Genomic DNA, 24,134 nt, shown 5'->3' on the forward strand with positions numbered 1-24,134 from the left:
AAAGATATCATTATGCCATTGTATATGTGAGTTGTAAGTGTTTGTTCATGTACTACATTTGCAATCTAGAACTTGCCCAGTTAGTCATGCTCGATTTCTAAGGATAGTTTGGTTATTGAAATGATCTTAGACTTTCTTTGTATGATTTTGCAGACTTAAGCCCCTTAAGCCTATCCGTTCACATATATAATCCTTAATCTCCCATTTTGAGCCTTTTGACTTTTTTCTTGACTAACTGTGAACGTTCTCTACCTTTGTTAGAATTCTCCACGTTTTGGCACCCGTTCCCTCCTTGAAACTTTTAGAAGATAAATTAGAGGCTAAAAGCCTAAGTTGGGGGTGACACGCATGATGTTTGGGAAATGAGGCATAAAGCCTAGGTTTGGGGTGGGAGTAAGTTTGCATAGTGAGAAGAGTCGGTGTGGTTAATGTGACTGCTTGCATCAAATAAGTATCATAAAAAAATATGTGAAAAGAAATAAAGGTAGGAGTTGTAGACCACACCGAGGTTGAAGGATCGAAAGAAGACAAAGGAAGAAAAAAATAAAGGCTAAGAAGCATAGTGTTCAAGGAGGGTGAGTCACTATTACCCAAATATTTATCCTACCCGTCCCTAAGCTACATTACAAGCCGAGAAAAAGTCGTAGTGTGATCACAACCGAATCATCCGAATTGACAGCATTGAAAATAAGGGCAAGCATATGGCATTTGCATTTGGCGTGCATGAACTTCTTTGTGAGTGTGAGTGTTTTCACTTCTTCTTTCTCTCTGTCCCTGTTATTCTTATGCATGTGTGTTTGGGATATTCCTTGGTCTTTATGAGGGCATAAGGGTAAAAACAATGTGTAAAAGGGAGTGACCACCCGAAGCGACATTTATGTGTATATTGATATTTCTAATAATGTGATGTCATCGATTGAAGTTCATTGTGAGTCATAGAAACTTTGAGTTATGTGTCGTGTCTTTGATCATAAAAAGTGAGGTGGTTATCTCCAAGAAACATGCATGCCTGTAATTCGGAGCCAAAATCATTGTAGACATTCTTACTTTGTGATATCTGAGCATTTTGTGTTAGGAATGTGTGTTGTTTTACTTTCTTGAGGACAAGCAAAGACTTTAAGTTGGGGGTGTTGATGTGTCGTGGAATTATGACACATTTGATGCCTTTTGACGATAAGTTTTTTAATCAAATTTGTGTCGTCTTTACGTGCTTTGTTGTGTTTCAAGTAATTGATGACCAAAAGGAAATAAACAAGGAAATCTCACTAGAAGTCTCTGAAATTGGAGAAGTACGGACCACACATATTTGTACGGGTCGTACTTGAAGGGCGGACCTGCAATGGCAAGAAACAGAATCCTTGAGTTTGATAAGTTGAGATATGGGCACAATGTATGGACCGTACATTTATGTATGCGCCGTACTTCATACCGTACATTGATGGAAAAATCACTGAAGGTTACGTTATACGGACCGTACTTATAACATCCAAGCTTACGTTTTGACCTAGAAGTGAAGAATAGAGCCCGTACAATATTTGGACGGACTGTACTTAATTGTACGGGCCGTACTTGGGTCCGTCGGGACAGTTTTGTCATAATATAAATTCCACATTTTTTACCTTTATAATTAGTTGTTTAGGATTTTGTGGGTCATCTATCATTTGTGTTTGAGACTCTTATTCCTTAGCATTAAATATTTCATAGTCTTTGAAGCTTTTGAGAACAAAATTGTTACTTTTTCATCATCATCATTCAAGTGTAAGAATTAATGATTTCTTTATTATTTTGTTCTTCGTTGAATAATATGAGTAGCTAAATTCCTTACTAAGGTTGTGGACCCAATGATGGGTGCTATGTGAATGGATGATTCCTTTAGAATCTACGTATAATGGGTTGTAGGTGTTTATTTATTTCTTATTCTTTCATGTTGGTTGGTGGTTGCAAATATTGACTAAAGCCATAAACCTTTGCTTCGCTTGGGAAAGTGAGTTAGGGTTGACAGGTATAAATAACAACAACTCGTTGCGTTAACTCTTGTTTGACAAACTCACTTAAGAATAAGAAGAGTTTACTTGGCACAGATTAATCGTTCTAGAATTTAACTCTTTTATATTTGAAAAAATCATAAAGAGAAATACTTTCTAACTATTGGGAAATATTAGGGAGTCAATTAGAGATTAAGTGCATACCGACAACAACCCATTAGAAGTATATCTTGGTAACACCTATAGCATTGCATCTCATCTAAAGAAGACACGTCTTGGTTTCTTTAGTCCAATTAATTACAGTCAAATCAAAATAGCTTGTAAACACAAAACTCTTTTACAAACTTACTGGGATACGAAATTAGACCACAAGTAAGTACTTCGGTACAGTCGTAACCTTTTCACACCCTATCCCCTGTGGGATTCGACCCCAACCTAGTTGGGTTACTATATTTGAAAACGTCCGCTTTACGCCATTTAGTAGGTGTAATTTGAGTGTATCAAGTAATAATACAACATAACATCCCATATTATATGACGCTCTTTCTTTTTTAGTCAGTCCCAAAAAGAATGCACATTTCTATTTTTAAAAATAATTTAACTTTATCAAATGATTTACAGTCACAAAATTATCTAAGGCTTATTTTGGACCACAACTTCAAAAAGTCTTCCTTTCTTTCTTAAACTTTGTGTCCAGTCAAACATCCTCATATAAAATGGGACGGATGGAGTATTAATTAGATGTTCTTAGAAAAGCATAAAATAGCTAGACAAAAGAAGTTTTGATCAAATAAAAGTTCAAGTTCTATGCACTATAGTGTAGAAAATATTTATATAACTAGATCACTTATTAAATTATTATAGGTGTTATAAAATGATAAAGCAAGAAGAAGAATATTGTAGAGAAAGAGAGAATAGAGGAGAATTCTTTATTTCTCTTGAGGGATGAAAATACAATTAAGAGAAACCTCTATTTATAAGGGAAAAGTAGCTTGGTCCCAAAGTCACTAACGCTAACTTTTCTCCTAAAGATAGACATCTAGAATAATAAATAATATTTATAACAATAATAACTACTATTTATAACACTTCCCCTTGAATATCTATTTAATAGATAATGTGTCTCGTTAAAACCTTACTAGAAAAAACCAAGTAGAAAAATATCTAGTGAAGGAAAAAGAATACACATTTCTAATAATACGCATTTTGGCTGCCTCATTAAAAACCTTGAAAGGAAAAACAAGTGGGACAAAACCTTGTAAGGGAAAAAGATTATAGTGCGTACTTACTCCCTTGGATGACAAAATCAATCCAAAACTTGAATCTTCACATCCAATCTTGTGCACCATCTTATCAAAAGTTGCAGTTGACAGAGGCTTGGTGAATAAACCAGCCATATTATCAGTCGTACTAAACTGTTGCGCATTGATATCGCCATTCTTTTGGAGCTCGTGTGTGAAGAACAACTTTGGTGAAATATGAACTAGGTCTGCAGACATGTCCTAACATAGAATAAGAACATGATCAGAGTCAAAGCGCTAGACAAGGCTAAAGACATGATTTATTCTAGCAATGAAAAAATCTGAATGAAGAAGAAGACGGACACAGAGTAACACATGATCAATGAAATAGGCCTGTTAGTATGTTCCATCATCCATCACAAAAGCAGACTTAAGATAGAGTTGCAGGAATGAACGAGAAGGGGATGATGAAATAGGTTTGTGAACATGTTCCATCTCAGGCAGTGCAGAGATTCAGAGGCAGACGAACCAGGTGGATGAAACAGGTTCGTGAACACATTCCAGCGCAACAGCAACTACGATTTGCAGATTTATGGTAAAGACTTGATAGTCAAGTATGCAGATTTCCTTGCCATATTTGTTGGGATTAATAAGACTTCTACAAAGACAAGAAGCGAACTCAACAAGGCAAGAATCCAAATACAACAAAACCCTAACATTTCATGGGCCTACTCGAAGAGGGTTTTGTATTTGCCAACCTACTGTGCACTCAATGTTATAAATATCCAAGTCTTACCATGAAGAAGTTTTGTGCACCCACAAAGAGAGAATTCAGAATATTAAGCTATCACAAGATTTGTCAAGTATATTTAGAATCCAGGCGTGCGTCCCTAGTATGAGAAGAAGATTGAAAAAGCTATAGAATAGAGTTTATATTTGCAGTTCTTGAGTCTAGAAAACTTGTATTAGGTTGGGTTATCGAGTTGTACTTTATCCGCTTTATTAGAAGCGGTCAAGTTAGTACAAAAACGTTGTAAATTCAACTTCAAGTTGGAGATCAACTTGAAGGTTGCTTGCTAGTCAGAGGTTGATTAGGAAGATAGGAATTAGAAGGTTAGTTCCTAGGTAACAGAGGTTGTAACTTGAATTTACAGAGGCTCATCGATGTAGTGGAGTTTTGGGGAAAATCCTACAGAGGTGTAGGTCATGGCTTTGATCGCCTTTGTGACCTGGGTGGTTTCAACGTAAAAATCACTGTGTTCTGTACCTACCTGCAATTTATATTCTGCTAGACGCTAGCATAGAACATGTAAAGTAATGTGTTCTATCCTTAAGCGAAATCAGGTATTGATTAGAATAGACACTTAGGTCGTGCAACTACAACACCTAATTATTTTGATCCCAACAAAAGAAACAAGCTCCTCAGTTGTCCCTTTCGTTCCACATATATCTCTAGTCTATGACCAAAGACATCAGAAATTGGAACGATACAAACATCTTGACATCATCAGAGCTTTTTTCGTCGCTCCTCTTTTTACCTTTAAACCGGTTTTCCCTGTTTTTCTACTAAAACTTCTTGATCTTACCTACGTTTCATTCTACTTTAAAATAGATATAGAGCTTGTTTTGACGGGCTTATGGCTTTTGGCTTATAAGCCATACGTTAGGAATCCTAACTTATGGCTTTTAGCTTATTTTGTTATTTTGGCTTAAAAACAAGTGATTAAAAACACTTTTTTTTATCTTACTCAAACACTACAAATGTATTTAAAAGCTATTTTGGCTTAAAAATCACCTAAAATAAGTCAATCCCAAACCAAAAAAAAAAAAAAAAAAGAGAGAGAAATTGAAAAACAAATAAACATTCACCTCTCTAGTTGAAATCCCGAAAAGTAAAGTAAGGAATAAATTACGTACCCGTAGCGTTACATATCGCCACAGTATGTAACGCAATTGTGCCACAAGGCCCAGCATAAGATGATGAATTGGAGTTGTCCAAGATCAATCTTGCAGAATCTTCATCTCCTCCCTCCACAGCTAAATAAAGTGGAGTCTTCCCAGCTATTTGGAGTTGTTCAGAAGATGGCCATTACACGAACAAATCAGCTTGGCATTTGACAAGATACTCCAAGAACAAGATACTTTCATGAATAATTTGTGGCATAAAGCAGTGCCTTTCAATACGTCTTTCTTGTCTTGGAGACTGTGTCTTGGCAAACGACGTTTAATGAAGCTATTTCTAAATTTGGTAGACAATCTGATGCAAATTGTTTATGTTGCAGGTCACCCATTCAGGACTCTATTCAGCATACTTTCATTGAAGGGGACATCATGAAAGTATGGAGACCAGAAGAAGATGTTCCACAACAGGATGGTACCATACTATTTGGAATATTAAAGCTGCTATATATATATTCAGTTTATCCTACTTGTAATTTCTCTGGAACTTGGCCATCCATTTGCAATATGATTGAAAGACTTAGGCCAACAGTAATTGTCCAACCAGTTACTTGGCAGAAACCTGAGATGGGGCACTATAACGTAGAGACCGCAATGAAGATTTTATCTTGGCATTCTCATGGTGTATTCAAAGTACCAGTAGCAACTATTCTGAAGCTATGGCTGCTAAATTTGGATCAATTTGTTGTGTTGATAATGGGTTCACAAACTACAATCTGGAAACGGATTCAATGGTGATCACTAACATGCTTATCCAGAAGAAGACCACCAACATGAAGTTGAAGAAAATCATCTATGACACTGTTCATTACAACAGGAATGCCACTGTTAGTATTTTACTCATTGCAATAGAGAAGATAACCAAATAGCTGACTTGATGGCTAAATTGGCATCAACTAGTGAGATCAGAACATTCTACACCTCCCTTCAACAACTTCCGAGAGAGGTCAAAGGTTTACTTCAACTAATCAAATGGCAATTACCTTCTATGCAAAGGAGAAATGAAAAGAGCAATTTTTTTTTCTAGTTAACTTTCTTCCTTGTATAGAAAGGATATGTATAGGCCGATCATTTCCCTCTTCCTTTGGAAGTTCTGTGCAGTTGTTTCTTGTTGAAGGTTTGGTCCCATGTCCTCCCTCAACTCTGTATCTTTTTGGATTAATGGACATGATAGGGGTCAAGCCTAACCCCCCACATCAATGGCTCACAACCATTGGTGATGGCTTATTTTTAAAAAAAAAAAAAAAAATAGAAGCCGGAAATTCTTCTTTATTGATGTATTTTCTCACCCCTAGTTCCGAAGTTAGAACTAATCAACACAGTACTAGTACAAACATTCAAAGGCCAAACAAATAGAAATGAAAAATCTTTCTTGACATTCACATGAAGTTCTAGGTTTCAGAATAAACCTAAAATTGATTTAACATATCAAGATTTATTAAGACCCTTCTTCTTTTTCAATCTTTCTAAAGCCGTAATATTCATCATAGATACGCTTACCCAAAAGAATTATAAAAACAACAAGTGACAAAGAACACATTACACAGATAACTAAAGCTATGCCTTCAGAATTAGGCAGCACCGTATACAAGCCAGCCATGAATGCTACAACCATTGCTACCATGGCAACCATGACAAGAGTCCCAGCGCCTAAGTAACGAAAACGGCTTATGGTCCCTTGGTCATAGGTAGCAAGGTAATGCAGAAATACCGCAGCAGTAGATGATATCATTGCAATGGTATCTGCTATTGCAAATGCTTTCAAGGCTGCTTTCTTCGATAGGATTGCCATGCCTTTGTCTGGACCGTCATCACCATTGTAGCCACCAGGAAGGGTAAAGCCAGCAGCGAAAGAAACTGTTGTTATGAGTGTAGCAACTATCAAATGTGTGTTTGCTCTTTCTTTCCAGCTTGGTGCACCTTTGTCATTCTTTCGTTTAGCCAATTTTCTCTCAAGAATGCTCTGCACCTTCTTTCCCATTAAATACTATAGAAATCAATAAAATTTGTATCCTATTTATTTTCTTATTGTGGAACGAAGTTAAGACTTAAGTATGTGCAACTCTCATGTGCTTTCCTTTGTCCTTTTTCTATTTCACTTTGTCTTCTTTGCTAGAAATCAATAAAATTACTGTACTCTATAGTGTAATCTCCTTCAAAAAATTAAAACTATAAACAGAATGAATTATGGTTATTTCTTTCTTAAAATTTGATAATGAAAATATACTTGTTTAATTATTTATCACATGTTAACTTAATTTAGTCTATGCTGTTTTATACTGAAATTTTTGATTTGGTGTATAACTCTCTTTTGCTCGCCAAGGAGACTGTCGAGAGCCGGTCATGGATCCTAGGAATTTTGAGTCGTGACAGAAATAGTTTTTATCTCCCTTGTTTAAATTCCTTCCAAATTATTAAGTATGAAATGAAGACAAATAAAATTGCATAGTATAAGAAAAAATGTCTCACCTTCGGTATTTGTTTTTTGCTAAGAAGTATGCCAAGTCTGTGCGGGACATTATCTCTTTTTTGAAGCGATTCTTTTCCAAGAATGGGTGGTATAAGAGGCATTTTCCTTTTTTGATATCAGAGTAATCACGTGGATGAAGAGGTGTTTTCCCTTCAACATCTTTCTGGAAGATGAGGGCTTTGAACCTGGATTGGCTTAACATAATCAACAATATTTTCTGCTACAAGGTGAAGAACATTTTGGCCTTGAGTAGTCACTGCCTCTAAGGAATCTGGACACTGCTCTAAAATCTCTTCCATTGCCTTTAATTTACCATTAATGGCTGCTAAATGCAGAGGTGTTTTATTGTCTTCTTTCGTGGTTTCAGAAGCCATCTGTTTATCTGCCATTAATAGTGTCCTTACCAGCAGTTCAAACCCAAAGTATGCTGCGAAATGGAGAGGACTCCATCCCAAATCATCTACTTGTTTTGTTAGACTTGGTTCATTTCTTAATATCATGTCCATGCATCCTACGAAGAGTGGTCCGAATTAGTAAAGGTTATGCTAATTTAAGTAAGAATCAACAGGATTAAAGAAATGATTCATAAAATATAGAGCGGACATATTTTTAATTATGTATGTGATATACTTATGTCCCTTCAATGCATAAATTGAATTCACATAACTTTATTATAATTTTCATCTTACTAATTATCACATTCCATCTACAAGATAGAGTTCAGGAATTGTTGGACTAACATTCAAAGGTTTAGACCAATGTTAATGAGATCGTCAAGCGTATTATGAAGCCATGAGATGCGAGAATAGGAGATGAGTGTCCAGCTTTAGGTCTCTCATAAGTTGGGATTTTACCAACATATTTACATCTTTAGCTTGAGTTTTAATCGTCTTTAAGTATATTATTAATTTTGGCTTAATTCTTACATAAGTTGTGTGATTTCAAGTTGCCATTGTCTTGAAGATCAAATAATAATAAACCTCTCTAGCTGAAATCCCGAAGGTAAAGTGAGGAATGAGGTACCTGTTGCATTATATATCGCTGCAGCATGTAACGCAGTTGTGCCACAAGGCCCAGCATAAGATAATGACTTAGAGTTGCACAAGATCAATTTTGCAGAATCTTCATCTCCTCCCTCCAGAGCTAAATAGAGTGGAGTTTTCCCAGCATTGTTAGGTGGATGAAAGAAGTCAGCATCTTCTTTTACCAAGAGTTTCACAATGTTGTGATGCCCGTATCTTACAGCTTTGTGCAAGGCCGTGTCTCCATCGTTATTGGTAATCCTTAGCAACTCCTGGCATGCCTCGATGTCGAGCCCTTGATGATTTTTCATGTAGCCAATGAGAGGCTTGACAAGATTGAAATGGCCTTGCCTGGCAGCCACATGAATGCAAGTATCTCCATTAGAATTCAAGCTGAAAAGCAAGTCTGGACCAACCACTCCAAGAAACTGCTCGGCTTGTATCCAAGATAAATCAGCAAATTCAGCCGCGACATGGAGGACGGTGTTCTTATAAGGAGTTAATTCGGTTGTAATTTGGTTCTTGTATTCATCCAACACCTTCAACTCACCTTGCTGGACAGCTAAGTATAACTGTCGATCCATCGGCATACTGCTTGAAGTTGTTGCAGCTAGCTAGCAATGGACGAATCCTTCTTTCATACAACACAAACACCTACGCACAAGCGGATCGGATCGGATATGGTCGGGTTGAAGACAGGTTAAGAAAAAGCAGATATATCCGACCTGCTCATATTTAACACAATAATTACAAAATAGATGAGAACATAAGCTATAAGCCAAAATAATCTTACACTCCCACAAAACAGGAACTCATGAAAACTAACAAATAGAAATGGGTGTTGATAATACGAATATCCATATTATCTATCTGGCCGGATATTATTTTTTTAGTGGATAATATGAATAATATCCATATGTGATCTATTTTTAAAAAATTAGTTATCCAACTCACATATAATGGATCGGACTAGATAAGTACTTGTTTTTCTTGATCATTTTACCTGCCCTAACATGGATCGTTGACCATAAATTAGCATGTTTTTGGATAAGCTAATGACGGCAAGTGGCTAAAAAAGGGAAATTTCTCCTACCAATAATTGGCGGGAGATGCCAAGTCAAACGTGGCGGTTACGTTCAATTAAAATAAAGGAACAATGTTTTTGTTCTCTAAATTATGGGTGTATTCTGATTTGGTCCTTGTGATATTTGACCAAATACATTTAACCTTCAATTTTTTGTAATATACGTTTTTGAACTACTTTTAGAATTATATTACCGTCAAATACGGAACAACAAAGACAAGCGTAACATAACGCATAGTAGGTAATTAAGTGGCGAAACGACTAATAATTATGGTAAATTTGTACACATTCACAAGCAAAAGATAAATTTGTACACATTCACAAGCAAAAGAATCAAAAGTGCATATTTTAATAAATTGAAGATCAAAAGTGCTTAGTCAAGTATCACATGAATCAAGACTAGCATTTAGTATTGAGGACCAAAGTTACTATTAACGCTAAATTAAATAAAGAGAAAAGACACCTAGGTTGCTTAAAGTCTTTAGTCATCTTTAAAGTTCTAAAGGTTGCTTTTTTTCTTGTAATAAAGATGCTTCAATATTGGGATTCCCTGCCAGCTATTGTCTGTGATACCGATCCAAGCACGGTGTTTACTTGAATTATGTAGGCTTTGGTGGTAACAGTTAAAATTTCATAATTCATACCAGTGACCTGAAGTTGATAGTTGCATACCACTACTCTGAAATTTAAAATCTGACAAAAAAATGTAATTTGCTCATTAAAGAATTGAGCTTTCTTTGCTCTTGTTACTTCCTCCATTTCAATTGAAGTGTTTTAGTTTGATTAAACACGGAGTTTAAAAAATATAGAGAGATTTTTTAATCTTGTAGTTCTAAATTAAAGGTGTGTATGTAATAAACTAATTTTTTTTTTTAATTTTGTGGTTTTAAACTTGTCATGTATACATTCTTTTTGTGACAGAATGAAAAGGAAAGTAAGATACTTAAATTGGGACAGAGAGAGTATTATTTTTTGTTTTTGATAGACCACTTCCACATAAAATTCAATCAACCATTTATTTATTCACCGTAAAAACTTAGAAAAAAAGAAAATAAAACAGTATACACTAGTCATCATTTCCTAGTAGGAACAAGTAGCAGAGGCTTTTCTCTCTGCAATGGCACGGCATATTTTTCATTCATGTCAAGCATCAATGGATCACCATCATTTGGAAGAGACCACTCAAAATGATAAACCAAACAAGCCAAAATCAAATGCACTTGCTTTGTAGCAAAGGGCAAGCCGGGGCACATTCTCCTTCCAGCTCCAAATGGCAAGAATTCAAAATCTTGGCCTTTAAAGTCAAGATTTGAGTTGAGAAATCTTTCTGGCTTGAATGAAAATGGATCATCCCAAATCTTTGGGTCATGCCCAATTGCCCAAAGATTCACAAAAACTAGAGAATCTTTTGGAATTGTGTAGTGCATGACTTGGCATGTTTCACTTGCGTAGTGAGGTAGAAATGCTATTGGTGGATGCAGCCTTAAGACTTCCTTAATGCAAGCATTTAGATAAGGGAGTTGAAAGATTGTTGATTCTTGAATGGGGTTTGAGTTTATTACTTTTTTAAGCTCAGAATAGAGTTTATTCAGCACTTCTTTGTTCCTAAGGAGCTCAGCCATTGCCCACTCAATTGTGGATGTCAAAGTCCCTGTCCCTGCTGGAAATATTTCCTACAAAACACTGAAAACATTTTAAAGAAAGTAGAAAGAGTCAACTATGTCAAACATGTAACTGAATTCATAAAACAGATATCAAGAATGGTACTAATATCTAACCTATTGGTACAATAGGCAATATATACTCGGTGTGAAAAAATTATCATTGCAACTTAATCGACTATAGCAGTAATTCCCCGATTTTTCCAAGTTATATATCGACGTGCCATGAAGAGTTACTATTACTATAACTCAATAACTGTCTAAAAACTTTATAAAATTAAACTCTTTATTCGTTCCATAATTTCTACAGTGCCCTTTGATCTAAACTTGTGAGTGGAATCAGAGGCGGAGTTTGAAATTTTAAGTTTATGGGTTCTGGATTCTAGAAAACGCAAATCTGTAAAAACACAGCTTATTGTGTTCTTAATAAATTATCTATACATATTAAGTAAAGTTTTAGATACAAGTACAGGATTGAGCCAAAGTTTTTGAATTCTATCAAACCCATAAACGAAGCTCTAAATCCGCCCCTAAGAAGAATAAGGGTGGATGCGGATTTGGTTTATCATATATGGATTGGAGACTAAGTGGTCCATAATCTCCTCCAAACTTCGAAGGACTAATTCCTGTGTACATACTATTTTGACACTTGATAGTAAACTACCTTTGATTAGAAAAAACATACATTCTGTTTCAATAAATAAGTTTACAGTATACAAATTCGAATGAACGCCTGAGCCCCTAGCTTAAATAATGAGTTTGATTTCTATGCTAACATAACAGTATACAAATTTTTCTACACCAACAAATTAAATTGACACACACCATATAACTCTTAATGGAAAAGATAAAACAATAACATGAAGGAAAAAAAAAAATAGAATAATAATCTGCTACAATCGATTATATTAAACTATAGTGTAAATCTTTATATATAACTTAAATCCATACATAATTAATCTGCAAAGTAGTGGTTTCTCAAAAGTGATGGAGAAAGCAAAAGGAATTTTACGTACCAGGAGCATGTAATTGATTTGATCATCAGAAAATCCGTTAGCAAGCATTAAATCCAAGAAGTCCCCATGTTTCTTGACATCAGATTCATTGCAATGTTGTTCTTCTCTTCTCTTTTTTATTATTCCTTCCCAAACCTTAAACAAATTATCAAGACACTTCTTTGCCTTTTTCTTTTGACCTTGAATGTCAATCCCATCAAAAATTGGAAAAAAATCAGCTAAAATTGGAGTTGTCCCACACTCCATAAACTTCCAAATGTGCCCTTTCATCTCACTTGTACCTCTCTCGTCATCCAACTTAACCATATCCCTTGAAAAACAAATATTCCCCAATACATTAAAAACAACACTAAAAACAAGGTTCCCAATTTTCACAACTTTACCTTGTTTAAATACCAAAAGATCCACCATATCAAGAACCCCTTTTTCCCTTTTGTTAGCAAATAATTCCATTGCTTTATTAGAAAAAAGCTGAGTCCTCCATAACACCCTTATAGATTTCCAGTGACTATTACACTCGGTTGACCAAAGAAGTGAATATCTCTTAAGATCACATTCTTTAATTGGTGTTGCTTTTGGTGCATAACGAGCCGAGAGTTTTTTATCATGAGTTTTCAGGATTTCAATAGCAGATTCTGGTGAAGACCCTATGACTACAAGTTGTTTACCTAATTTTAAAGAGATTAAAGGGCCAAGATTTTGAGCTATTTTTGTAACTATGACATGGGGTTTTTTCCCTGTGACAAAATTTGGTATGTTTCCTATCAGTGGCCATTGGAATGGTGAAGGTGGAAGATTTTGGTTTTTCAAGAAGGTGAATTTGATTTGTTTGAGGATTAGACAAATTAAAGGTGGAACAAGAAAGATGAGTAAGGAAGTTAGATTGAAAGATGATAAGTTCATGGTTTTTTGCTGAAATGATGGAAAAGATTATTTCGGTGTCCAATTTAGAGGAAAGTAGTTCCATGCATAATGCATTATATATGAAATTTGTTAATTCTCCTTAATATAAGGACGGTTATTATTGTACTCTTATTATTAATACTTCAGTTTATAATTATTTTTTATTTTTAAATAAAACTCCAACGTGTATTAAAGTGATTACGCGTGTCGAAATATGTCATGACCCAAATCGGAGGGTCATGACGGGCACTCGGGCCCTACCCGCCGAGCACCACTAATCATGTTGTCATATCACAATCATAAAGTAGGGTGGACCACTAGAGGTCGTCAGATGGCAACCCCCTAGATCATAAGAGAAATGTACTGAAAAGGAGCAAGCCCAGAGGACATATATATATAAACATGCTGAACAAAATTGTACAAGTCGACAAGGCCATCGTAGACAACTATACAACAAAAATCTCGGCCATACAACGTCTAACTGTACCATAACTGTCTACAAGCCTTTAATAGAGTGCATGACATAGCAAGGTCAGGACACGGCCCCGCCATACCTGTATGTACACAAAAATATAACGTACCAAAACACAACAGCAACTACTAGACAAGGGGAGTGTTGCAATATCAGTTGAACAGCAACCTACGGAGGCGGATTGTCAACATGTCTATCTAAACCTGCGAGCATGAAACGCAGCGCCCTCAGAAAAGGGACGTCAGTACGAACAAAGTACTGAGCATGTAAAGCATGAAAGTAACATAAAAAAGACATGAAAGTATGTAGGATAAAAGGAATGCAACCTGTATATCTGACCTGCCTTTGAGGGACAATGATATGCATAAGTACTCTATATATTTGTATATAACGCCTGATCATACATATATATGCATATATAACGCCTGTCAAGCCTCTGTGGGCATTCCATCGTATCATATCGGCCTCTGTGGGCATAATCATTATCATAATAATCATCATCATATGGCCGGCTGATCAGGTGGTAGTGTGAATATAACGCCATCACCTTCCCCATACCCATATAGATATAATACAAGTATACGCGTATATAACGCCCATGGGGTCATAGTATGTATGTATGTGTGTGTGTGTGTGTGTGTGTGTGTGTGTGTGTATAATGCAATGCATGAATATGATAAGAGTGCATCCTGAATCTGTCGGAATGACGTAAGGTCGTTACACCTCTGATCATCATTATGAAATAGCATTTTCATCATCATGTGACTCTATGAAGCATCCTAAATCTGAAGAAGGACTTACTATGAACACTATCATTGGAACATGAATCAACATAGGACATCTTTAGCTGCTAAGAATTGAATCATTATGGATAGCATTACGTTAGCGATAGGTTTCGTTCATGAGAATCATGCCAAAAGAAAGAAAGTTAGCCTTAACATACCTCAAGTCGTCAACAAAATCCTACAATGAATCTGTCGCGCTAGTATTCCAATCTCCGTATTCAATACCACACACCTAATAGCCAACAACACAACAACAACCTCATGTAAGTCTCTTTTTAGTTTCACATCATTACTCACCCCAAGATTTACATCAAAACAGCCCAATATGCGCTTTGTATACTTCACTTATACACTTTCTTCTTCCAATTATACCAAGTATAACCTTATTAATACAATCTCAACACTTATAGCAAGGTTTTAGCTCAAAAACAAATTAACAACATGACTCAAGTTAGATTACATCACAACATAAGCTCAAGTTCATATTTGGACCTTCCCTCCAACTCATTTCCCTCTAAACCTAGCATAACCATCATATAAACTCATAAACATGGAAATAAGATGGAATCTTACCTTAAGAACTCAAGAACACTCCAATTGCAAGATTACTTCACCTTGAGGTATCCTCCAAAGCTTCTACAAGAAGGAGAAACAAGCATCAATCATACTTTGGAAACCTTTAATACTTGATCTTCTCTTTTGGTCCTTGATTTTTCTTAGGAATTGATTAAATATGTTGGAGAGGGTTTTCTAGAAGGTTAGAGGTCAGGGGAAGTGGAGAAAATGAGATAAAATGATAAGTATACGAAATATATAACAGAAAAGAGCTGAAACCGATAGAAAAATACGGCCAGAAAATACTGGTTATATATATATATATATATACACACACCGTAATTCCCAACAAAAAAAAATTCCCCTCTACAAAGAGAAGCACAGACCGTATTTCCAAGTACGGTTCATATTTCTCAATATACGGTCCGTATTTCTCTTCAAAATTAAATTCTGACGAAACGTATTCTCTTCGATTCATTCATCCTCTAATCTTTCCAACACATGCCAAACATGAACTCTAAACTCTCATATACTCAAGATAAACACGTCTAATCTCATATAGCCTCGAAGATAATTCCGTTTTGCGAATCTATAGCAACCAACTTATGAAGAATCTTAACGTATGAAAGTACGGGGTGTAACAAAATACTTCAAACGGAAATTAAAACGTATTCGTCTATCGTTTAGAATTACTCGCTTCATGTTAGGAACGAATTATCACAACGTATAACGAAAGATAAGCTGAAATATTTCTTTTATGCTAATGTCATTCTCTCTCTAACAGAGTAGGTTTCTTTGGAATTAGGTTTATTTGAAAAGTTAGTTTTACTAAAATTACTAAATTGTTTAATAAATTTTGAATTTTTAAAAAAAAATGTGAAAGTTCACAAAAGTCTAAATGGTGTCAAACACAACTTTTATGTTCAATGAAAAGATTTTCATGTAAACTAAAATGAGGGAGAAAGATAATTAGATGGATTTCTTTTCAAATAGTATTTTAAATTAAAGATATTACATAATTATATATTTTTATATCTTAAAATTTATACATAAGACATAATATAAACCATCAAAGAAATATTTTCGTCTTTTCCTTTTTTTTCTTTTTCTTAATAGAGAATGGAAACCTTCGTTCTAAATTAAAGGACAAAAGATTAAAAGGGCCACTAAGCGAAAACCAATTTTATGGCGCACTATTAAGCACCAGCTCCTGTGATTAAATCACTTTAGTTCATAGTGCTAGAAAAAATCAATAAAAAGACATAAAATTTTCCTGGTCGAATATCAATCTCTCATAATGCTACGAAAAAAAACCAAAGACATAATGTCAATGTGTATTTCAAATGGTCGAATATAAATCTCTCGTAATGATAGAAGAAAAAAGAAAGACCTAAAGTCTTCTTTTTTAAAGAAACCTAAAGTCAATATGTACTTTAAATGGTCGAATATAAATCTCTCATTATTGAGTAATTATAAAGTCAACATTTCTGAAAAGATAGCCCTTAGTAGAGCATTGTTAAAGCGATGATATACTATTGATTTATGTAGATTATGAGGTGGGCAGTAACATGATCTGCTTTCTCCTTCACAATTGAAAGCAACTTAAATCTACGTATTTTCTTTCCTTTTGGAAAAGTAAATAGGAATTTAAAAGAAAGAAATATAAAATTTATTAGCTGCACTGATATTATACAATGAACAGGTTAAAATGACTTACAAATAGGTAATTGTCTAGAATAATTCTAATTTGGTAACTTAAAAGTGAAAATAATTTACTAAAAACTATTTTTCTCGTTAACTGGATAGATATAAGTAACGCAAGAGTTACAGATTGGCAGAATTGTTCGTCAGATGCGTCCAACACATTAATACTACAATCCGAAATATATCTTGTTAAATACCAAATGTGATTCGTAGAATGTCTTCCCAAACTGCTTTCTAGCAAACACTGGAGGAACTTTCAAAATTCTAAGTTTATCTGCATGAATGACCTGCATTCAGATATTAATAAAACTGTAAATTGATTTCATTTTGATAGCATGTTGATTACCTCAGAGGAATTCAGTGCTATTTCAATGCGAGTAAAATTTTACTGTAAAGCAATCTCTTAATCCATGATATCAATTAGTTCAGTGAGAGTATTTATGATATTTGGACTATTTTTATGAAACCAATAATCCAGTCCATTACCATACACTAACCTATGTATGAAAATTAAATTCTTTTCATAATGTCAACCATTTTCCCTGGGAAACTGCAGGGTGACACTGTCAACTATCTTCTCCCATTTGCAAGCTAGTGAGCAGACAATTGGCATACACGTTCTTAACTACCTTAATTAATGCATAAAATACTACTAATAATGTAACTAATTAAACATTTGTGGAATTAGAAAGAGGGACGAAAGAGCATGGATTACTTGTTGGCGTACCCAATAGTAGTACTATAGACTATTTGTTGGGATTCCGTATGATGACATGTACGAAATCATTTACCTAATAATCAATCCCACTTTGCCACTGTCAAAAGAAAAGAAACAAAGGAGAGGGGTGGGAGCGCGCGGGGGGGGGGGGGGGGGGCGAGCTTCAAGAGGATTAGCAGTTGTATGTATCTGCAAAATTGAGGGGAGTAAACTATGGTGAAATACAGACCCTCTAAACTTTATATTTCATTTTGTTTTCCAACCAAATTTACTACCAAGAAGTTCTCAAATGCCTCATTTTACCTAATCTTCGTTTTCCACATGTTATAAAGTGGTAATGAAGAATTGACGTGAGTTTATATCTATACCTAAGATTGAGGTTAATGATATGTCAATGGAAGTGGATTTCACTGTCCCTTCTGTAAGGCATAAGAGGGTAAAACAAACAAGCTCCTCAGTTGTCCCTTAGTTCCACATATAGCTCTAGTCTATGACCAAAAGCATCAGAAATTGGAACGATATAAACATCTTGACAACTCATCATCAGAGCTTTTTTTTGTTTGTTTTAAAATTCCAACTGCTATATCAAAACCCTCCAAGCATAGATAGGTATATAATGTAGGAACTTCTCCATTAGAAACATAAAGTAAACTTAAAACTCAAACTTCTATTTGGTTAAGATAGAGATTTGGCTAACAAATGCACTGCCCTGCAATCTCAAAATGACAGACAACGAGTTCAAAACATGATCCATCTTGAATTATGAAATCAGATTCTTTTAATCTGGCATTTCCAGAACTGTAATATTGGATGAAACTGTTTTTTTCTCATGTCATAATTGGATTGTAAAACTTACGCTGTATCTTGATTATGGAAGAACATGTGAGCGAAAAATGAGGGGATAGGTGCAGCAAAATCCACTACTCCAACACACAGAAAGCAACGGTCCTTGCTTAAACTTGTCATGAAATGAAAAGGCTATTGGCTTGGGGTCACCACCAGGACCTCTAATGAACCCAACCAAAGATGCTGAAATGAGTGGACTTCTTCTAACATCATATATTGCTATAAGACCCTTGTACATATCATCCCCATCTCGATAAGACAAGGCTAGACGCTCTCCAGAACCATCCCATGCTATCTTATCTATTCCTTGACTGCCCGTCAACGACTGTATCTCTGGCAACTCAACGGGTATAAGATGTGCATCTAGAGACGGTGGCCTTGTTGCAAAGTGAATGGAACCCAATGTTGAAGATTCGGAGAAAGCGACGAGTATTCTACTACCATCAGGATCCCAAGCTGCTCCCATGACAAAACCATTTGTTGACGACCATGGTTCTGATGTCCATGTATTAGTCTCCCAGAGATAGAATGTCCCATCAAATTTGGCAGAGAAGAAATAGTCTCCTGACGGAGACCATCTCAACAAAGATATGCCCCCTAAGCCACGTCGAATAGGTGTACCCACTCCTTGAGCAACATCCCAAATCATGAATGAAGAGCTCTCAAATGAAGCCGATGCCAAATACTTTCCGTTTGGGCTCCACGAAAGTGCAGTAATTTGTTCACCTTCAAGACTTTTTAGGAAGTCCACAAGAGTCCATTTAGTTCCTGAGCCTCTAGAGAGAGTGCCCAATGTGACACCTGATCTCACTGAAGCTGTATTACCTGGATATGAAGCAGACCAAATGCAAATCCCACCCTTGCACGCCACAGCAAGTGCCCTCCCGCCATTTGGCCGCCATGCTACACTTCTAACATCTTTTTGGGATTCATTGATCAAAATGCAAGGGCTCTCTCCTTCAGAATCTTCATAATCACGAATTGTCACCTGATGCGGCCCTGAAAGAAAGGCTAATATATGCTTGTGCTGGTGCCAATCAAGGACATGGAAATCAACATCTTGTAACAATTTTACATCAATGGGGCGAATAAAGTGCCTCAGCGCACCAGTAGAGACTGCCTGCAATGCTGCGGAAAGTAGGCCACTCTTCCTCTGTTCGGCACCTTCTTCAGAGCTCAGTGCACTCGACAAATTTTCTGATTGAAAAGGAACTGGACTAAATAACATTCCAAGAACCTTGCCGTAGGTTTCCTTAGCTCCATCATCTGAGAGTTTATCTGCAGTAATGAGGTCTCGATTGATTTCGCAGATGGTAACTTCGCCTGGTCGAGGAAATGATGGCATCTTTTCTTTCAAGCAAGAGAGAGATAGAGTTTATGGAGCTTCACCTTTTCTAAACATGCCTTGCAGAAGGGAACACTGAAAAAAAAATCATCACAACGTTAAGCACAAAAAATACCATGCTAACTCAAAAGGCAGACCATAGAAAGCCAAGAGAATAGGGTTAAGGAATTAAAGTAAAAGCTGAAGAAAGAAATGGAAGAAAACAATCCACGAGAGCATTTTTGTATGGCCAAAAATATACCTTGCTAGCTATGTTGTGACCAAGAATGGGAATTATTTTGATGAAGAAACTAGTGTGGTGGCCTTGGATGAATTTAAATGGAGAAACATGGTCAGTGTTTAAATAAAGCCTTACACCAAAGCAACAGTTACAAAAAGAAGTTTAACGTAAAAACCAGGTTTACCAGTCACACCACAGAAAAGATGTGGCATCAAGAAGCATGGAACAGGGCTAGTGTGTGGCAGCCTTCAGAGTTTCAACAATATATAACACAGAAATCAGAGGAACTGACACTGGAAGCTTTTTATGCAATGGAACTTCGGAAAGAGACTAACTCTCAGCATAACTCAAAGATGAAGCAAAAAGCAATTATGCCCATGGAACAAAATCTGAGGAAATCTACAAGAGTGAAGCGTCGAACTCATCCAACATAACTCATTTTTCTTTTGTAGTATTAAGAACAAGAGATAGGGGAACTGCAAATGACAGAAATTCATATTACATATTAGTGTTCAACTTTTAGCTCATTATCAAACATCTTGACTACTTTCTATGAGACAATTATGAGTAGAAACAGCTCACGACAAGGTATGACAACATATAATACATAAAAATAGAGGACATATACTAGTTGCTGCTCAGTATGCATAGAGAGTTAGCTCAAAAGTTCACTTACTTCCCGAAGCAAATAGTATTCTGAATTTATATATGTGCTAAACCTTGAATTCTATAGAAATTATGGTAACAACAGTCAATGACGAGTTTCAAACACTCAATTAGCGTAAAAAGCAGAGGATTACAGCAATCATGAGAAATTCATCCCATTAAACATTAGAAGAAGTACGTAGGTAATGCATATATCGAGATGCATTGCAATTCAAAGGACAGGTTTACAATCTATTAACAGCAAACTATGAGCCCGTTTGGATTGGCTTATAAGTTGGCTTATAAGCTGTTTTTAGCTTTTTTGAGTGTTTGGTTCATTTTGTGCTTAAAATAAGCTCAAAAAAATAATTGGACCCATTTAACTTAGTTTATCTAAAGCCATAAGCTGAAAACAGCTTATAAGCCAAAAAAAATAAGTTGGACTACCCCAACTTATTTTTTTTAGCTTATAAGCTGCAAACAGCTTTAAGCTATAAGCCAATCCAAACGGGCTCTATATGGGTTCCATTTCACACATCATATTACCCATTCAAGAAATTCTTGAGCTATTAATCGAAGACACTCCCGCAAGGTCGAGCGGTGAGCCTTGACGCAACATTATAATTTCTCTTTGGAGACCTGTAGCCACATATTTGAGGTGTGGAAATAACTTATTTCCATAAGTAGAAGGGAAGGCTATGTACAGTAGGTGTATAAAAATTGTGGAGCATCTTTAGTACAGGGCAAGCCCTAATCCACAAACAACAACAACATACCCAGTATAGTCCCACAACTGGGTTAGGGGAGGGTGGGGCATACGCAGACCTTACCCCTACCTTTATGGGGTAGAGAGGTTGTTTCTAATAGACCCTTGGCTCAAGAAAATTACATGGGGCGTTCAGAGAAACGAACTCGGGACCTCTCTCACAAGCCCTAATCTAAGATAGCCAAATATGAGTACAAGGTCTTCCTTCATTAAGAATATCTCAACACAAATCCAACAAAACAGACACCTAGTAAGCTTTGGCCAACCAGTTAAACCCATAACGCAAGTGCTACTTTGGTGTTTAGCTAGTATTCAATGAGCATTAATGCAAAACTTATTTCTAGTACAGATTTCATGAGATAATCCAAAATACAAGCAGAGTTAGTGTTAACATTTCTGGTAATTCAAAAAGATTTAGAAGACACTAATAACGTAAACATCATATATACCTAAACACGAGGAAAACAAAATATATCACCAATGATGATCAGGATAAAAGGAACACAAAAAGGAAAAGAAGCAGAAACATGAAGCTTTGAGCTTTGTTCTTATTCAGTATTTTTAGTTCATCAACAATTAAGGGTGTGTTGGTATGACGGAAACAGGTTTCCAGAAAATGTTTCCCAATTTTCCCTTGTTTGGATGCACTAAACATCTTGGAAACTGTTTTCCTTAAAATTTTGAGGGAAAACATTTTCGGGATCAATAAAAACACACCACCGCATCCCCAACCAACCCCCTACCTGCCTACCCCACCCCACCTACCCCCACCCACCACCCCTACCCCTGCCTACCTACCCCACTACTAGAAGTTGCACTCTGAATTCAAAAACCTGATAGTGTTTTGCTTAGAATATATGCAAATGGTCACAATTTCCAATTTGCGAACCGAACAAAAGAAAATGAGCAGGAAAATCACTTATTTGCCGTCATACCAAACACACCCTGAGTTGCATTGGATTTATAGAGAACTAGTCGATAAACATCAAACCACACCTCAATCTTGAAGGTAATGCTTAAATAAAAAAACTTTAAGATAATTGAAGCACATTCCATTATTGTAGAGACTAATCAAGATTAAGAAAAAAGTTCATTAGCCAGATAAAAAAGTGGCATTAGCCAGAAATAATTTATACATATCGAAAAAGAATCATTTGGTCAGTACAACAAAATTAATCAATTTAAAAAAAAAAAAAAAAAAAAACCCCTTAATTCCAAAGTAGTGCAATCAACTTACCCACATAGAAACAAAGCGTGTGAGCAAATGCTATTTTGTTAGAACTGATAGCAAACCATTAGAAGACTGAATATTAGTTTACAGCTAGGGTTTTATCTCTGTGATAACATCGAGCTTATTACTCTAAGATAGAAATATTTCTGTTTAAGTAAAACGCAGAAGCAAGAAGCGCATCTGGTGTAGTGGTATCATAGTACCCTCCCACGGTACTGACCAGGGTTCGATTCCCTGGATGCGCATTTACCGACAAGGTTCCTTTTGTTTCTGATAATTTTAAATTCTTCTCATTGTATATGCACAACAACGAAATACGTAGACCTTACCCTATTTTGTATATGTATTTGGAAAAAATATTTATAATATATGAGCTTAAATTAAGTTATCATGGTATATGATATTATGAAGTGTCAGGTCAATATATTTTGATGGTGTACCATCTTTTAACGATATATTATTATCAATTTAGTTGCACTACCTCTGTTAAATATTGTTAAACATGAGATAACACCGGCTGCCGGCAAATTAAAGTGCTCCATTCCAATATTGTAATTATTGGAGTACATCCTAAAAAATCTAAAGTTATGTACTTTTACGGTCTATATAAATTTGGCTAACTTGGTGTATTTGTAATCATCTTCTATTGAGAAATATAGAGTTTCCTTGAGGGTTTCTCACATAAAAAGTTGTGTTTTTTTCTTTTCGTTCTAATTCCGTTCATTAGTTGTTGCCTCATAATAGGCTATGCTTATTATAATCAGTCAATTATGTCAGAGATTGATATCTTATGGAATTAAGTTAATCCTATGGTGAAACTCTAAGAAATCCAACGAGACAAATGCAAAAAGTGAAAGATAGAAGTTAGACAAAAATTGAATTGAGTCTATGAGCAAATTTGGGGAAGAACCAAACCCTCTGAATAGAACTCAACTAATTGAAACCCAAAAAGCATTACGCAAATTGAAATTCACAAACCGAGTAATTCAAATGAACTTCAAGGACAAGATTCTTTAACAACTAAGATATCACACTAATCACTCAACTAAGATACTTAGATATTCTACCAAACAAATGGTAATCACCAATTTAGGTTTTCATCAATGTTCAAGCTAAAAGTAAATGAAAGACTAAGGTAATTATTTATAGTTTTGCCTATTACAACAAAGGGCCAAAAGTGACCTTTGCGAAAATAGCTTAACATGGGCCTTTTACTCCATACGTCAAATTGCAATTGCAATTCTAGCCTCGAATTACACTCCTAGTCATGAATTGTGTTCCTACGAATTGCACCCCTTAGCCATGAATTGCACGTCTAACCTTCTTTGTACTTCTAGCCACTTTGTGTAGTAGCCTCCTTTCTTGTGGCTTCCTCTTCAATCTCTTCCAAGCTATCTCCCAAACGCTATATACTAGTGATATCTTCTCTTCAAGCTCTTCCAACTAGGGGTGGGCACGGTACGTTATATACCGAATACCATACCGAAATCAAAATTTTTAATACCG

General features: G+C 35.7%; 3 protein-coding genes and 1 non-coding gene across 6 annotated transcripts; 1 reads left to right on the forward strand and 3 right to left on the reverse strand.

Moving 5' to 3' along the window:
* Nucleotides 1-6,311: 6,311 nt before the first annotated feature.
* LOC132065397 (ankyrin repeat-containing protein ITN1-like) lies at nt 6,312-13,411 on the reverse strand. The gene is made up of 5 exons (XM_059458790.1): nt 12,439-13,411; nt 8,679-9,402; nt 7,813-8,166; nt 7,285-7,289; nt 6,312-7,172 (listed from the first exon to the last, which is right to left on the reverse strand). The coding sequence occupies exons 2-5, from the start codon at nt 9,265-9,267 to the stop codon at nt 6,624-6,626; spliced, it is 1,497 nt and encodes a 498-aa protein (XP_059314773.1). The 5' UTR covers nt 9,268-9,402; nt 12,439-13,411; the 3' UTR covers nt 6,312-6,623.
* Nucleotides 10,835-12,891, reverse strand: LOC132065406 ((S)-N-methylcoclaurine 3'-hydroxylase isozyme 1-like). Its single transcript, XM_059458801.1, has 2 exons — nt 12,439-12,891; nt 10,835-11,434 (listed from the first exon to the last, which is right to left on the reverse strand). The coding sequence occupies exons 1-2, from the start codon at nt 12,889-12,891 to the stop codon at nt 10,835-10,837; spliced, it is 1,053 nt and encodes a 350-aa protein (XP_059314784.1).
* Nucleotides 13,412-16,814: 3,403 nt separating the features above from the next.
* On the reverse strand, nt 16,815-22,848 carry LOC132055748 (aladin). 3 transcript variants are annotated; one of them, XM_059447718.1, is made up of 3 exons: nt 22,635-22,848; nt 18,432-19,841; nt 16,815-17,144 (listed from the first exon to the last, which is right to left on the reverse strand). In XM_059447718.1, the coding sequence occupies exon 2, from the start codon at nt 19,764-19,766 to the stop codon at nt 18,444-18,446; it is 1,323 nt and encodes a 440-aa protein (XP_059303701.1). In that variant the 5' UTR covers nt 19,767-19,841; nt 22,635-22,848; the 3' UTR covers nt 16,815-17,144; nt 18,432-18,443. The 3 variants fall into 3 exon arrangements, with proteins under 3 accessions (XP_059303701.1, XP_059303718.1, XP_059303709.1); XM_059447735.1 differs by lacking the exon at nt 16,815-17,144 and adding an exon at nt 20,171-20,462 and having other exon boundaries at nt 18,263-19,841; XM_059447726.1 differs by lacking the exon at nt 16,815-17,144 and having other exon boundaries at nt 18,263-19,825.
* TRNAG-CCC (transfer RNA glycine (anticodon CCC)) lies at nt 22,803-22,873 on the forward strand. The gene has a single exon. It is a non-coding gene; the product is annotated as a tRNA-Gly (tRNA).
* Nucleotides 22,874-24,134: the final 1,261 nt, after the last annotated feature.

This window comes from Lycium ferocissimum, chromosome 1 (assembly GCF_029784015.1).
Source record: "Lycium ferocissimum isolate CSIRO_LF1 chromosome 1, AGI_CSIRO_Lferr_CH_V1, whole genome shotgun sequence".
NCBI classification, from domain to species: Eukaryota; Viridiplantae; Streptophyta; class Magnoliopsida; order Solanales; family Solanaceae; genus Lycium; species Lycium ferocissimum.

Coding starts and splice junctions, on each gene's coding strand:
- LOC132065397 (XM_059458790.1), bottom strand. CDS start 9,267: ATGCCGATGGATCGACAGTTATACTTAGCTGTCCAGCAAGGTGAGTTG. Junction 8,167..8,678: donor AGCGATATATAATGCAACAG/GTACCTCATTCC, acceptor CACTCTTCGTAG/GATGCATGGACATGATATTA.
- LOC132065406 (XM_059458801.1), bottom strand. CDS start 12,891: ATGGAATTATTTGCTAACAAAAGGGAAAAAGGGGTTCTTGATATGGTG. Junction 11,435..12,438: donor AAATCAATTACATGCTCCTG/GTACGTAAAATT, acceptor AGTGTTTTGTAG/GAAATATTTCCAGCAGGGAC.
- LOC132055748 (XM_059447718.1), bottom strand. CDS start 19,766: ATGCCATCATTTCCTCGACCAGGCGAAGTTACCATCTGCGAAATCAAT.